Genomic DNA, 12,302 nt, shown 5'->3' on the forward strand with positions numbered 1-12,302 from the left:
AACACACCAAAACAATCTAAAAATATATATAAAAAATTTAATTAAAAAAATAATTTTTTTTATAAAAACAGTCCAATCACTCTCATGAGATTGTACGATAGTGTATCAGGTGACGTTTTATCATACGAAAGGGATCACGATTACATACACGGAAAAATAAATAATTGGTACCGTGCTTGTTGGCTATGATCAAGGCCAATTCTAATAGTTTCTTGACCGTCTACTCTTCTCTGATCGTGCCCTTCTAACCACCGCCTACAGAAAATAAACGTGCCATGTCTTTTTAGCACGTGGAATCTGAGTCTACCTCTCCCTTGTGCATGATCACGCAAACACAGTAACATTTGCCCTACTTTGATAGTAATAATCACACACAGACACAGTAGTAAACTATTGACGAGATTTTTGTTACTTTGCCCCCATTTGAGCATCGGAATTTCACATCTTTCTTATCGAAATTTAAGGTTCACTGAATCCAACCAGTGGAACACTGTGTGACACTGAGTACTCCGGTGCCATACATGCAATTAATTACAAGTTGCAATGTACTTAATAAATATCCTGATAAATCCATGCCGATGGTTTCCTTGAGCTGTTTGTTTTTCATGTCTTGTCTGTCCTGTGTTCAGGTTAGGAAAAACAAGATTTTCTTTTTCTGTGAACGTATTTTTCTTGGTGCAGGTGAGGATAATCTTTTGAGTATTTGATTTTAGAGAGAGAGAAAAAAAGAATATTTATTATTTTTGTAGATGTACGTGTTTTTCTAGCTAGGTGTCGGTGAGGATATAATCTTTTGAATGTATATTTGACTTAGAAAAATATATATTTACTATTTTTGTGATTTTTGCTGAATTAAACCCACAACCAACCACCATGTTATGATTTAACTGGGATTTTTTTTCGGAATTCTAATCACTGGAGTATCAGCTTAGTAGGTGCCAAAGTTTGTTGAAAGGCTCCTATCCGTATCCAACGCAGCAAAGAGGCAAGCAAATCAAATTAATTGAATGTTGATTGATATAATTTATGCATTATTGACCGTCGTGTGTTTTTTTCTTTTCTTTTTCTCGTTAAAATTATTAAAGTTGTATCTGAAAGAGAAGCGCACATGGACTGTCAACTGTCAACATTCGTAATATCAGCAGCACTTGGGATCTTGAGAAAATTGCAAAAAACAAGAGGAACATAAGAACTCCTAGTCTCCAAGGGAAATTAAGCAAATATCTTGGATCCGCACAATTAATTAATATTATTATTCACATCCAACCCGCTTTCAATCAGGTCAGATCAAACGAAAGCTTCTTTTTAGATGTGATTACTGTGAAGGATCTCATGTATTTGTCAATAATTTTATTTTCCCGGGAATTAATATTAGATGTGATTTAAAAATATAAAATTATATCATTAAAGACCGATACTAATTAAAGCAAGAGTTTATAAGTGATTAATGCGATTAATGTATACTATATAGTGTTGAACTATGTGGTTATTAATTATTAAGTGACTTTGCAAGTCATGTAGTAAGAAAAGAATACATCACCACCTAATTTGCATCACACATCGCTTGGTACGTACTTGATATATAAGAACTTAGAGACCTTAAATACTAGTTTTATATATTTTTAATTGATTACTATTATTATTATTATTATTATTACTATCATGCATTCATAATTATAAATTAAAATTCAATTATAAACGTAGATTTATTTTTACAGGGTTTGCTATGTAATATAATGATAATTAGAAAAATTAATTAATTTATTAAATAAGATTTAGTTTATAAGCGAAGGTTGGATAGTTAAATTTATTTTATAAGGCTTATAATAACCATGTATAGTGATAAAAAAAATATTAAAAATACTAAGTTGAATGATGGGTCATATAAACCTTTGACGTGCACTTATATATCCAATCCATTTAATTTAACCCTGATCAAATCCAATAAAAACTCAATTCAATTGAGTTGGGTAATATCCATTACCCAATATTGGATAAAATTATCATTCATAAGTTCTTCAATGCCGCCTGTTGTGCTTTTTTTTTTTTTTTTTCTTTCGAGTTGTATAATTTTTTTTTAAAAAAATTTGAACTAGACTATGATCCTACTCCAAGACCCTCTTAGGATCAAAATGCTTTCTTGTTACTACAAATCTTATATTCAATTATCACAAATCTTAATTTTTTTATTTTATTTTGTTTAGGAAATAGAAAACTAAGAAAACACATTTACTTATGGAAAATGATTTTTTTTTCTTGAAAACAAATGTTTTCTAATTTTTCACTTTTCTAAAAAACTCAAAAAACATTATCACATTTAACAGTTTTTCCGATGAAAAATTCTGTCGATGTTTACTCTAATATGTCGTAGGTGATTATCTTACCTATAGATTCACGGATGGCCGTCTGAAAAAATCTCATCAGTAATTTTTGGGCTGTCGATAAATCCGTCGTTAATAAAAAAAAATTACTAATGGTTTTACAGACAAATAATGCATGCAAAAAAAAATTTATCCACTGAAATAAACTGATGGAATAATTCCGTCGGTGATTCGCAATGGTATTTGTAGTAATTCTTTTCTAACTCTCTAGAATATATCAACAAAATATTTTGTCAGTGACCCCGTCCATAATAATTTAAAAATATTTTTTATTTAAAAATTTATTGAACAAAAATAGAAATTAAAAAAAAATTAATTTGTTGATTCTTCCCAACTTTAAGAGTAGATTGATTTGACTAAGCAACCTACTACTATTCTAACACCTACCGAATCTCACCCGAGTCACTTCACTCCGCCTTCAGTCTTAGAATGTGCCAAATAAAATTCAAGTATGTAAAAATCAATTATCTTAATATAAAAGTTAAATATTTATTACAAATTTATACGTTCAAATATAATGAAACTAGAACAAAAGAAACGCTAAAGGAGGAGGAAACTAGTCTTTTCCGGGGCCGTAGGGCCAATAAAAGGATGCATATGTATCACCCATCTATATATGATTTAATAGACATGATCATTAGGTGGAGTTCTTCATAATCCGCAGAGCGTCGTTTATATTTTTCATGGAGATGAGTCGTACGTTCTTCCACTCCTTGATCTAACAAGGTCGCGAACTTCAGAGACTGAGTGTTCGAGACCGATTACGAGCTCTCAAGGGTTGAAACACCACGAGCTATCCGTAAATTCTCGACCTTAGTGCTGGAGAGTCCGTACACCTGAATTCTATTAGCTCCACCAGATGATCCTACCTCCAACCATAAATCCGAATCGAAATCTGGGTAGGTCGAATAATTGTCCCTGTATCTCTTCTTCAATCGGTTGTTATATGTGTCCTGAAAATAAAAAAATCAAATTATCAAATTCAAGAAAATAATAACTTAAAAAAAATAGTTGAAAACCAATATACCATAAAGTGTTGAGCTTGGTTGTCGACGAACTACTGCACTCTTTTTTGGCGGTCTTCACTCCGCATGTGCTTTCCATAAAAAGTTTCATTGGGCTTGACTTACGTTCAAGTGTCGTAGCTTGTAAGATAACAATGTAGTCAGTTAAATATATTTATAAATAACAATAAATTAATTAAAAATAGATGTGATTAAAATAAATTTTACCATCTGCTTCGCATGCGAAATAAACGGAACGGAGCTGCCGGTGTGCGTTGTAATCTAAGAATGAATCTACCGACTCCGGTTCCCCACACTGAATTATAATCGTCGTGTGAAACGCTCAGACATCATGTGCTGAATATATTTCATCCAAATATTTTTTTGGGATGTACAATAATATGAAATCCTTCCAAACCCAGCAAGACGCATCAATAAATATATGTAAAAATGAATTTCCTAGTAAGCAGTACGAGCAAGACAAAATTGTATGAACCCAGCAAAAGAATGCAATTTGTACAGTAAACGAAACATTAGTTATTGAGACAATAAAGTACAATTTATGGGTACAGGTTGAAACGTGGCACTATTCTGATTGCGTATCATTGCTCCAATGATTAATTGTTTGCTGTGCTTGACGGACTCTTCGGCGCCAAAGAATGAATCAAAAGGGGACAAACGTGAATGCAAAGTGTCTTTTCAGTGGAAAAGGAAGCCAGGATAGTGTCCACATTTCCTTCCACCAAACAATCAAGTGCTTGATACTCGAAAGGAGCATTGCAGTAGCTGTGGGTGTGGGGTGATTAGTTCGATGTAGAACCCCGTTGATATTACTAGAGTTGAAAGGCTCGGAAGAACAGTTTGCAATGACGTTTGTTTTAGCTGCTATAATGTGAACTAAATAGTTTACTAGTGATGCTTATTCTAATTAATCCATAATTTTGAGAGAGGGGATTGGATCCAGCACCTGGTAGATGAAATTTGTCGTTTCTTCTGCTTACAACATTCAATATGATTTTATTTTTCTTCTTTTCTTTTGAAGGTGAGGAAAGTCATTTGAAATAGTCAATCAATAATATTATTTGATTTCAAATGTTGTCTACGACCTTCTTATCTCTTTTAATCGCAAAAAATCAGTATGGAAGTCCACATCTACATGAGGAACAGACTTCCAAATACCTAATCCTGATTATTTTTTGCCTAATTCCAACGGATACAGACATGTTGGAATCCTAGTGGATATAGCTCGTAGAAGTCATATTTTAGAAGATAATGATATATAGGAGAACTTTGTCTCTTGCTTGACTGCCTCATATTATTGTCACAGATTGACAATCAAGTTGCAAAACATTTCTACACAGCAAGATTCAATAATGCCTGCAACTGGGAATCAATTATTTTCTAATTTGATGTTTTTTATATAAGATTTCAAGATGACATCGAAAAACTAACAACACCCGATCGACATTAACCTTTTTTAATTTTACTCTTTAGCCCCGTTTTCTCAAAACTCCAAGGAAACTCTCCCTCCCTCCCTAGAATGGTTCGTTTGGGAAAAGAAAAGGTTTAACAGCGATTTTCGTCCTTCAACAAAGGCGATTTAGGAACATTGAACGTGGTGGTTTAAACCATCACAATTGCAGCCTTATGGTATTGTACGTGGTAGTGATTCTTCCATCTAACACTGTCATGTTTTGTTGTTAGAATCTGGACAAAAAAAGGGTTTACAATTTCAATTATTTGAGTCTAGGTTTTATCCAGAAGTCCAAGTCTTACCAAGATGTGAGACATGTGCTTTAACACCCCCTCTGATCACTTGCATCCCATTTTTTAGGATCTGACGAGTAATAGCTCAGAATATTTATTGGGTATTTGGATATTGAACTAGATGATTGAGTCTAGGTTTCATTCAAAGGATCCAAACCTTGTTGTGGGTGGTCTGATATTTTCGCTGTATGTCTTATCACGTCAGGGTTATATCACAGCACAAATTCTTGCTTTTGCTGTTTCGAGATACAGTTTGCACCAAAGTGGGACACCAAACTAAAGAAACATCAACATCGATCAAAGATCAGACCCAACTTGTAAATCCTTAATTTAAGACTTGGATTTTGCGATTCGTAGATAGCACCACACAGTGATCAGAAGCCAAAGGCCACCCAAAATTGCCTTCATGATGATAGCAATATAATACTGACACTATTTTCAACAGCCATTTTCAAAGGTTCTTTTTAAAAAACCTGTCGATATGTTAACTTCATTATATAAATAAAGATTTTGTTAAATCATGCAATCTGCCAGCAGTAAGAAAAAAATCTTAGTGAAGTCCTTTCCATTACAAGGCAATGATTTTTTTTTTTTTATTATTTATTTACGTGGGTGTCCGGGCCAGCTTGCGCGCACCACGACTAATCCCACGGTCCACTGAACACCCTGCAAACCCAGTGAGCATGTAAGGCACCGCGGGGGTGACAGGCATGCACATGAGAACTCGAACCCAAGAGCAGCAGGAGGAGACAAGCCCCTCCTACCGCCAGGCCAAGACCCTCAGTGCTACAAGGCAATGATTTTGATCTTAAAGCTACATGACAATAAAACGTGATCTTTTTGGTTATTTTATAATAATTCAACAAGAAACTTAACCCACATATATAGTTGACAAAATTGACTTTTAAAACATGATCGATGCATAAAAAATTAATTTTCAATAGTAATTATGTATGTATATGTATTAATTTGCTAATATATTATGTTTTTGTCCATTTAGACAGAGATAAAGCTAAAAAGAGACGAAAAAAGATTAAAAAACCTCACATATATGCAAAAGACACGGCTTTTGCGAGTTTGAAAGTTTAAATGATTTAAAATTGGATAATGCGAATATAAGTTGTCATAAACAATGGCATTCTTCGATCTTTGACTTCATTCAATCAGAAATAAATCAGTGATGTATGAGTGCTTCAGTCTACGGGATATAAATAAAATAAATGGCTCCACCCACCATTGTGTAGAGTGACACATGTTTATTCTCGCTTCATCTTTTTGAAAAGTCTTGAAGCAGAAGGTTAAAAAATTTAGTTGTCAATTACAAGGACAAATAATCATGGGTAATTATAACTTGGTAGTTTAGCAAAAATAATTAATTAATCCTCGTGGTCTTAATAATTGTTACTTAATCCTTATGTTTTAGCATTTATTTATAAATCAACCCTTCTGTCTATTTCATGTTTCTTTAATCTTCAATTTATTTGATTTTTTTAGTTTTTAAAAATACAAATGATTAAACTAAGTATGGTCAACACTGATCAAAACAACTATTTAATTATTTTTTAGTACAAAATTTAATTAATTTATTTTGATAAAATATAAAGACTAGATTATAATTGACTCAATAATTATTTATGCAATATTTTTCTATTTTAGTGTTGCCTCGTGCGTGCCTCGTTAATCAATTAAATGTTAAACACACATGTTTTTTAAACAGCGATTTGTTGCCTTAATCAACGGTACCTAGACGGGACAGCATCTCGTCACAAGATGTAATTGGAATCTTTTTGGGCTCAAATTTTTCTCAAACGAGAAATGGAAGTATAGAATATTTTTTTCTCATTTTTTATTTATCTTGCCGCTTAGTTATATCATAAATTCACGATTTTTTTTTCAAGGCATTCTCCTCTATGATTACAAGATGTGTATAGTTACTCAAATTCTAACCAATGAAGGGGGTGTTTGCTTGTGATTTACAATAATGTAATAAACTATCTAGAACAAAAATTTCCTAAGTATTATCGTCACCATCATCTCGGAGATTTTAGAGACTCCACTTGGGATTTGCCACTGGGACCTCTCATTCTTATGAAGAGTCTGTATTCATCAAATGTCATCGCTGGATAGAGTGGAGGTCTGTCAGGCGCCAGAAGCTCCTTCAATGGCTCTATGGGTATATCACTCTTTGGATTGTAGAAGAAAGCAAGAGAGACACGCTCTTTCGATGAATTTACTATCACTCTATGCTCCACACTCTTGTAAGTTGCATTGCTTAGCACCTAATTAAACGAAATATCAGAAAACAAAGAACAAATCGTTTACTACGTGCATCACTTCAGACTGAGAGTGAGTTTGCGACAGTCATTTAATTATATTATATATTATTCAAATCACTTGGCATCGTTCAAAAAACTAAATAAAAAACAGGAAAGTTAAGGAATAAATTGCTCAAATGAAAGGAACAAGATGCTAGACTGCTTGTGAACTTTGCAATCCTAATGAACTCTACGGGAACCAAACAAATCGTCTAAAAGTATGAACCCAACTAGGGATCGTTTGATTTAGATTCCATAATTTAATAATTCAATTAAGGTTCCTCATGTAATAATTTATTTATTTTTTATCAACGCTTTCCATTAACTTCATCAGCCACTTCATCGTAAGTTAAATAACGACAATTGCCAAAAATTAATATTCGAAGACATTTACAATGGAGAATACATTAGGTGGCTTCCATATTGTTTTAGGCAGAAAAATGGTACATATAATTAATTTGATGGAATGGTAGTTAACAAGGGATAAGCCATGATGGTAGTTATTATCCTAGGATAAGTTAAATTGTAATTATTATATGCATCCTTGTAAGAACTTACTACACCTATATATTTGCTTTCTTTTTTGTTACAATTGTTTAAATATATGTTTTCTGTATCCTATTCCACATGTTTCAAACGTGGCACTGGATAGGTCATCTGTGTTTGTGAAAATCAGAAGAAAAGCGGGAGGTCTATGTATGATCTTCTTAATTAATTCTGAAAGCGGGAAGAACAATACTGGTACTTATGTAGGTCTAAACGAGAAGCTGTATATGCTTTTCCCCCTCTCTAGGAATCTGAGAAACTTTATTGATTAATCCACAATTTCAAACTAAGAGAAGAAGCTATGTATTCATGCCAATTAAGTTATTAAAATTGGCTAGGACTTGATCTATCTAAGGTACATGTTATATGTTGGATCTGTTCACTCAAATCACTTCAAGCTTTTATTCATCACTGATGAGACCACTCTCCCTCATTCGTCCCTGTTCTAAAACGGGACCACATGGCAAGTTACTAAAAAAACTTTGGACCACCCGTTGCATAAATACTCACCACTTATCCATCAAAAACATATGTGCCCTATACATGTAATAAATTTCAATTCTCAACCAAGCGCGCATATATATATATATATATAGAGATAGATATTTCGTATGTAGATAATCTAGCGAGAGAAATAGAGAGTTAGGTTACCTGAATTTGATCACCAATATTAACAATAAAAGCATGTGGAGCTGGTTTTACAGTAATCCAATTCTCATCCTTACGAACCTGAAGACCAGGGACATGATTGTCTGGCAAGAGAAGGGTTATGCCACCGGGATCCGAATGCGATGATAAACCAAGGGCCAGGTCAGGCTGTGGACACTTGGGGTAAAAATTAACTCTGAGGCATGCCCCAATATTTTCGCCGCCAAATGCATTTTGAAGTCGTTCCTCTCCTAATCCAAGGTTTATTGATAAAATCTTCATTAACCTCCCACATAGCTTCACCAATTGCTTGCCATATTCATCAAGCACTTCCCTACAAATTAGTAAAGGGTTACTTAAAACTAATTAAATTGAAATTGCGGCTTTAAAGATAACTAATAAACCAAATGGTAGTTAGGTAAAATCCAAATATATGGTTGATATCCAACATTTAGATGTAATGATAATTATAAGTGGCCGGCAAAAGTGCGGTCAATTACTAGGTACGATGTATCATATATAGGAAATCAATATGACACGTCGAATTTGCAACTTGAGACGCCTTCGTGTAATTTTAGTGTGCTAAAAAGTATGAAGAACCAAAAAGATATGCGCATATATATGTTATGAAAATGGAATGAAATATATATATAACCTGCAATCAGCTGGAATGGTAGGCCATTTGCTACAGTCCTTCAATGTTGAAGGAAGATAGTGGAGGAAGTAGTAATCACTCCAATCAAGTATGGCACCCTTTTCAACCCCTAACCGGCTACCATAACCTTCATAAGTCTTGGGTGTGTTTGCATAAGCTTGCTTAACCTCCATGGGCGAATGAAAGAACTGCCTCCATGCTTCTCGGGCACGGTCCATCAATTGAGGGCTAACACCATGGTTAATCACTTGAAAAAATCCCCACTCCCGGCATGCTATAGAAATTTGGTCAAGTATAGCGGCACGGAGGGCATGATCATCACCGTACAGTCCGACAAGATCAATAACAGGGATGTTCACATCCATTGAAGCAGTGGAATTTATGGATGGCCTCTCTAGCGGGGGCTTGACATATCGCTCAGGAATCAGGGGTGTGCCGCTGTCGGACAAGGATTGTACACGAACTATTGGTTCGGGCCAATCTAAGAGCTTATTCATAACGTTTGTAGCTAGCTAGGTTTTTGTCTCCGAGGTTGATTCTATATAAATGATAAGAGGTACCGTGAAACAGTAGACATGGTCTTTTATTAGCAATCAGTTTTGAGAGCGAAAGAGTAAGACGATGAAAGAAAGCGGTCTTAGTTCCCAAAAACTAAAGAGGGAGCTGGGAGGGAGAGGGGCATGAGAGAAGAATGTAAAGAGCGGTGATTATGGAGGGGTGGGGGGGGATAGTGGCAAGCGTTCGGGAAGTGAAATTGACGTGGAAGAGAACGTGCAAATTATTATGTTTTAAAATATAAGAATGGAGGCATGATAATATATATCCAGATATTATATGCATATTGTGTGAATTTGGGTTTGAGATGGAGAGCAAGACAAACAACAGTCTTCTTCACTCAATTTTTCTATTTGGGTGATTGTGGACGAGCCAAAATAGAGATGGGCAAGTAGGAGTTCATATATCATCCCATCTTCTACTATAGTACTCCAATTACCAATCTATTTTATAAACCGAAAAGACCCATTCCAATATTTCAGCGACTCTAAAGAAACCAGAAAAGAAAAATAAATTCAGCGATTTATTTTTATTTGATTTTCAATATTGAATAAAACCATTCATAACTCTTGTCGTGAGTACACATGTGAAGGGGACTATAAATTTCGGCGCCGTGCTCACTTTTGTTTGCTCTCCCTTTCATTAGATGTAATCCACATACTCCAATATAGAACCACTTCAAGAGAAAGCAGTGTTCTCGAATGGGTGGCAGCAATAATTAATAATGATAAGTGTTGAAAGCTCACACACTCTCTCTCTCTCTCTCTATTTGGCATTCAAGTTTTACCAGAAGAAGAAGAAGAAGATCTTGTCAGTTACTCGGTCAGCTTAATATTTGATAAATATGTAAATGCGATTGTTCTAGCTAGAAACACGAGAACAGTGATATGAATTAAATGGTGTGAACATGTGAACAAAATATGCGAGCTAAATTTATAATACATGATTACCAAAACATGTTATATATGACGTTATTTATTTATTTATTTATAATATATGTGAACAAAATATGTGTCGATATAATTTAAATGTTTTGTTAAAATATATTTAGTTTAAATGTAATCAATAAAAAAAATTCTTATAGAGCAGAGGAGGCGCTGAATCAGATATACTTGCACGTCAAACAAAAACTATTCCAGGGACGAAAGATAACTAGACAATTAATCGTGTGGATAACCATGGCTTTTCAACCGGTCAATTAGATGACACTCCATTCCCAAGTTGACGCAAACTTCTATCACCCTCCTGTTTATGGATTTACATATGATTATGCTTTCACTGAGAATGAATTAATGGCCTTTTTTTTTCTAATCACAGCATGACATGGCTTTCAATGGTACTACGTCGTGTATAAATCAATACCAATTCCGTTACAATTACCGAGTGGTCGTCTAGTATTATTTTTGTTTTTTGTTTCTATCAGAATTAATGTAATTATACTCTCTTTATTCAAGATTATATATCTATATAGTGTAATAAGCTGTGCGACAATTACCTTTTTTTCAATTTGCACTATACATCACGCTTGGCTTAAAAATTTAATGAAAAGAATATATTTTTGGTATTTTATTATTAGATGAGTAATTGTCTTATTTAAGAAGTTGTTATTTAATATTATGGTCACTAGAAATCCTAACTGGTCAATAGAGATTCTATGATACGAGACTGGTTAAAAAAAAAAAAGATATTATCATCCCTTAAGCGTCCTTTCTTAGACAGGCTGCATTGCTGATTTTGTTTTAAATTGTTAAAAATTTGTTGGTTTATGCTATGATGGTTTGTTTGTAATATTCTTAACTCTAACGTCAATAAATATTCAACTGTGAATATTTTCAATCCTGGTGTTGATAAATATTATATAGTAAAAAAAAATATGATATTCTTGACTCTAACGTAAATAAATAAACTAGGAAGGAATAAACTAGCAAAATGAAATTCATGCATATATATATATTATAAGAGGATGTTTCTTTTTTCAAGTAAGCTTCTTTCTTGTTGCCCTTTCAATTTGAAGTTTAAAGAAGAGAGAAGAAACGATGACTCCCAAATGGAGACCCACAGCTACAGTAGTGTGAATTATAATTCACAGCTACAGTAGCGTGAATTATAATGCAAAGGATAAATTAAACTGTAAAGCTGGGGAAGAGAAGAAGAGATACTTACCTGGGCTGCTACTCCTGTAGGCTGTAGATGAAGACAAAGTTGAGGGCGATTGGTGCTCTGGTTGGGCGACGTTTCTTTCTCTCCTTCTGCTACTGTTTTCGTTTCTGATTCTTCTTTTCGTTCAATTCTTGTCTGCACTCTTCTTCCTCTTCATCTATGTTATCCCCTGGTCTTCTCTGTGTTTCTCTTCAGGAGCCGCTGCTTGAAGACGAAGATGTTGATGAGGGGGGGTTGGTTAACCAATGTTCCCCTCTGCTTCTGTTTCTTC

General features: G+C 34.1%; 1 protein-coding gene across 2 annotated transcripts; it reads right to left on the bottom strand.

The window, feature by feature from the left end:
* Positions 1 to 6,974: 6,974 nt before the first annotated feature.
* Positions 6,975 to 11,507, bottom strand: LOC7494500 (jasmonate-induced oxygenase 2). Of its 2 annotated transcripts, none has more exons than XM_024606447.2 (3): positions 9,317 to 11,507; positions 8,743 to 8,995; positions 6,975 to 7,431 (listed from the first exon to the last, which is right to left on the bottom strand). In XM_024606447.2, the coding sequence occupies exons 1-3, from the start codon at positions 9,811 to 9,813 to the stop codon at positions 7,183 to 7,185; spliced, it is 999 nt and encodes a 332-aa protein (XP_024462215.1). In that variant the 5' UTR covers positions 9,814 to 11,507; the 3' UTR covers positions 6,975 to 7,182. The 2 variants fall into 2 exon arrangements, with proteins under 2 accessions (XP_024462215.1, XP_002312162.1); XM_002312126.4 differs by having other exon boundaries at positions 8,665 to 8,995; positions 9,317 to 11,488.
* Positions 11,508 to 12,302: the final 795 nt, after the last annotated feature.

This window comes from Populus trichocarpa, chromosome 8, assembly GCF_000002775.5.
Source record: "Populus trichocarpa isolate Nisqually-1 chromosome 8, P.trichocarpa_v4.1, whole genome shotgun sequence".
In the NCBI taxonomy this organism is placed as follows: Eukaryota; Viridiplantae; Streptophyta; class Magnoliopsida; order Malpighiales; family Salicaceae; genus Populus; species Populus trichocarpa.

Excerpts from the sequence above, each read along its gene's own strand:
- LOC7494500 (XM_002312126.4), bottom strand. The coding sequence starts at position 9,813 with ATGAATAAGCTCTTAGATTGGCCCGAACCAATAGTTCGTGTACAATCC. Across the intron at positions 8,996-9,316 it reads ACCATTCCAGCTGATTGCAG|GGAAGTGCTTGATGAATATG; the intron begins GTTATATATATA and ends ACTAATTTGTAG. Across the intron at positions 7,432-8,664 it reads ATATTGGTGATCAAATTCAG|GTGCTAAGCAATGCAACTTA; the intron begins GTAACCTAACTC and ends TCGTTTAATTAG.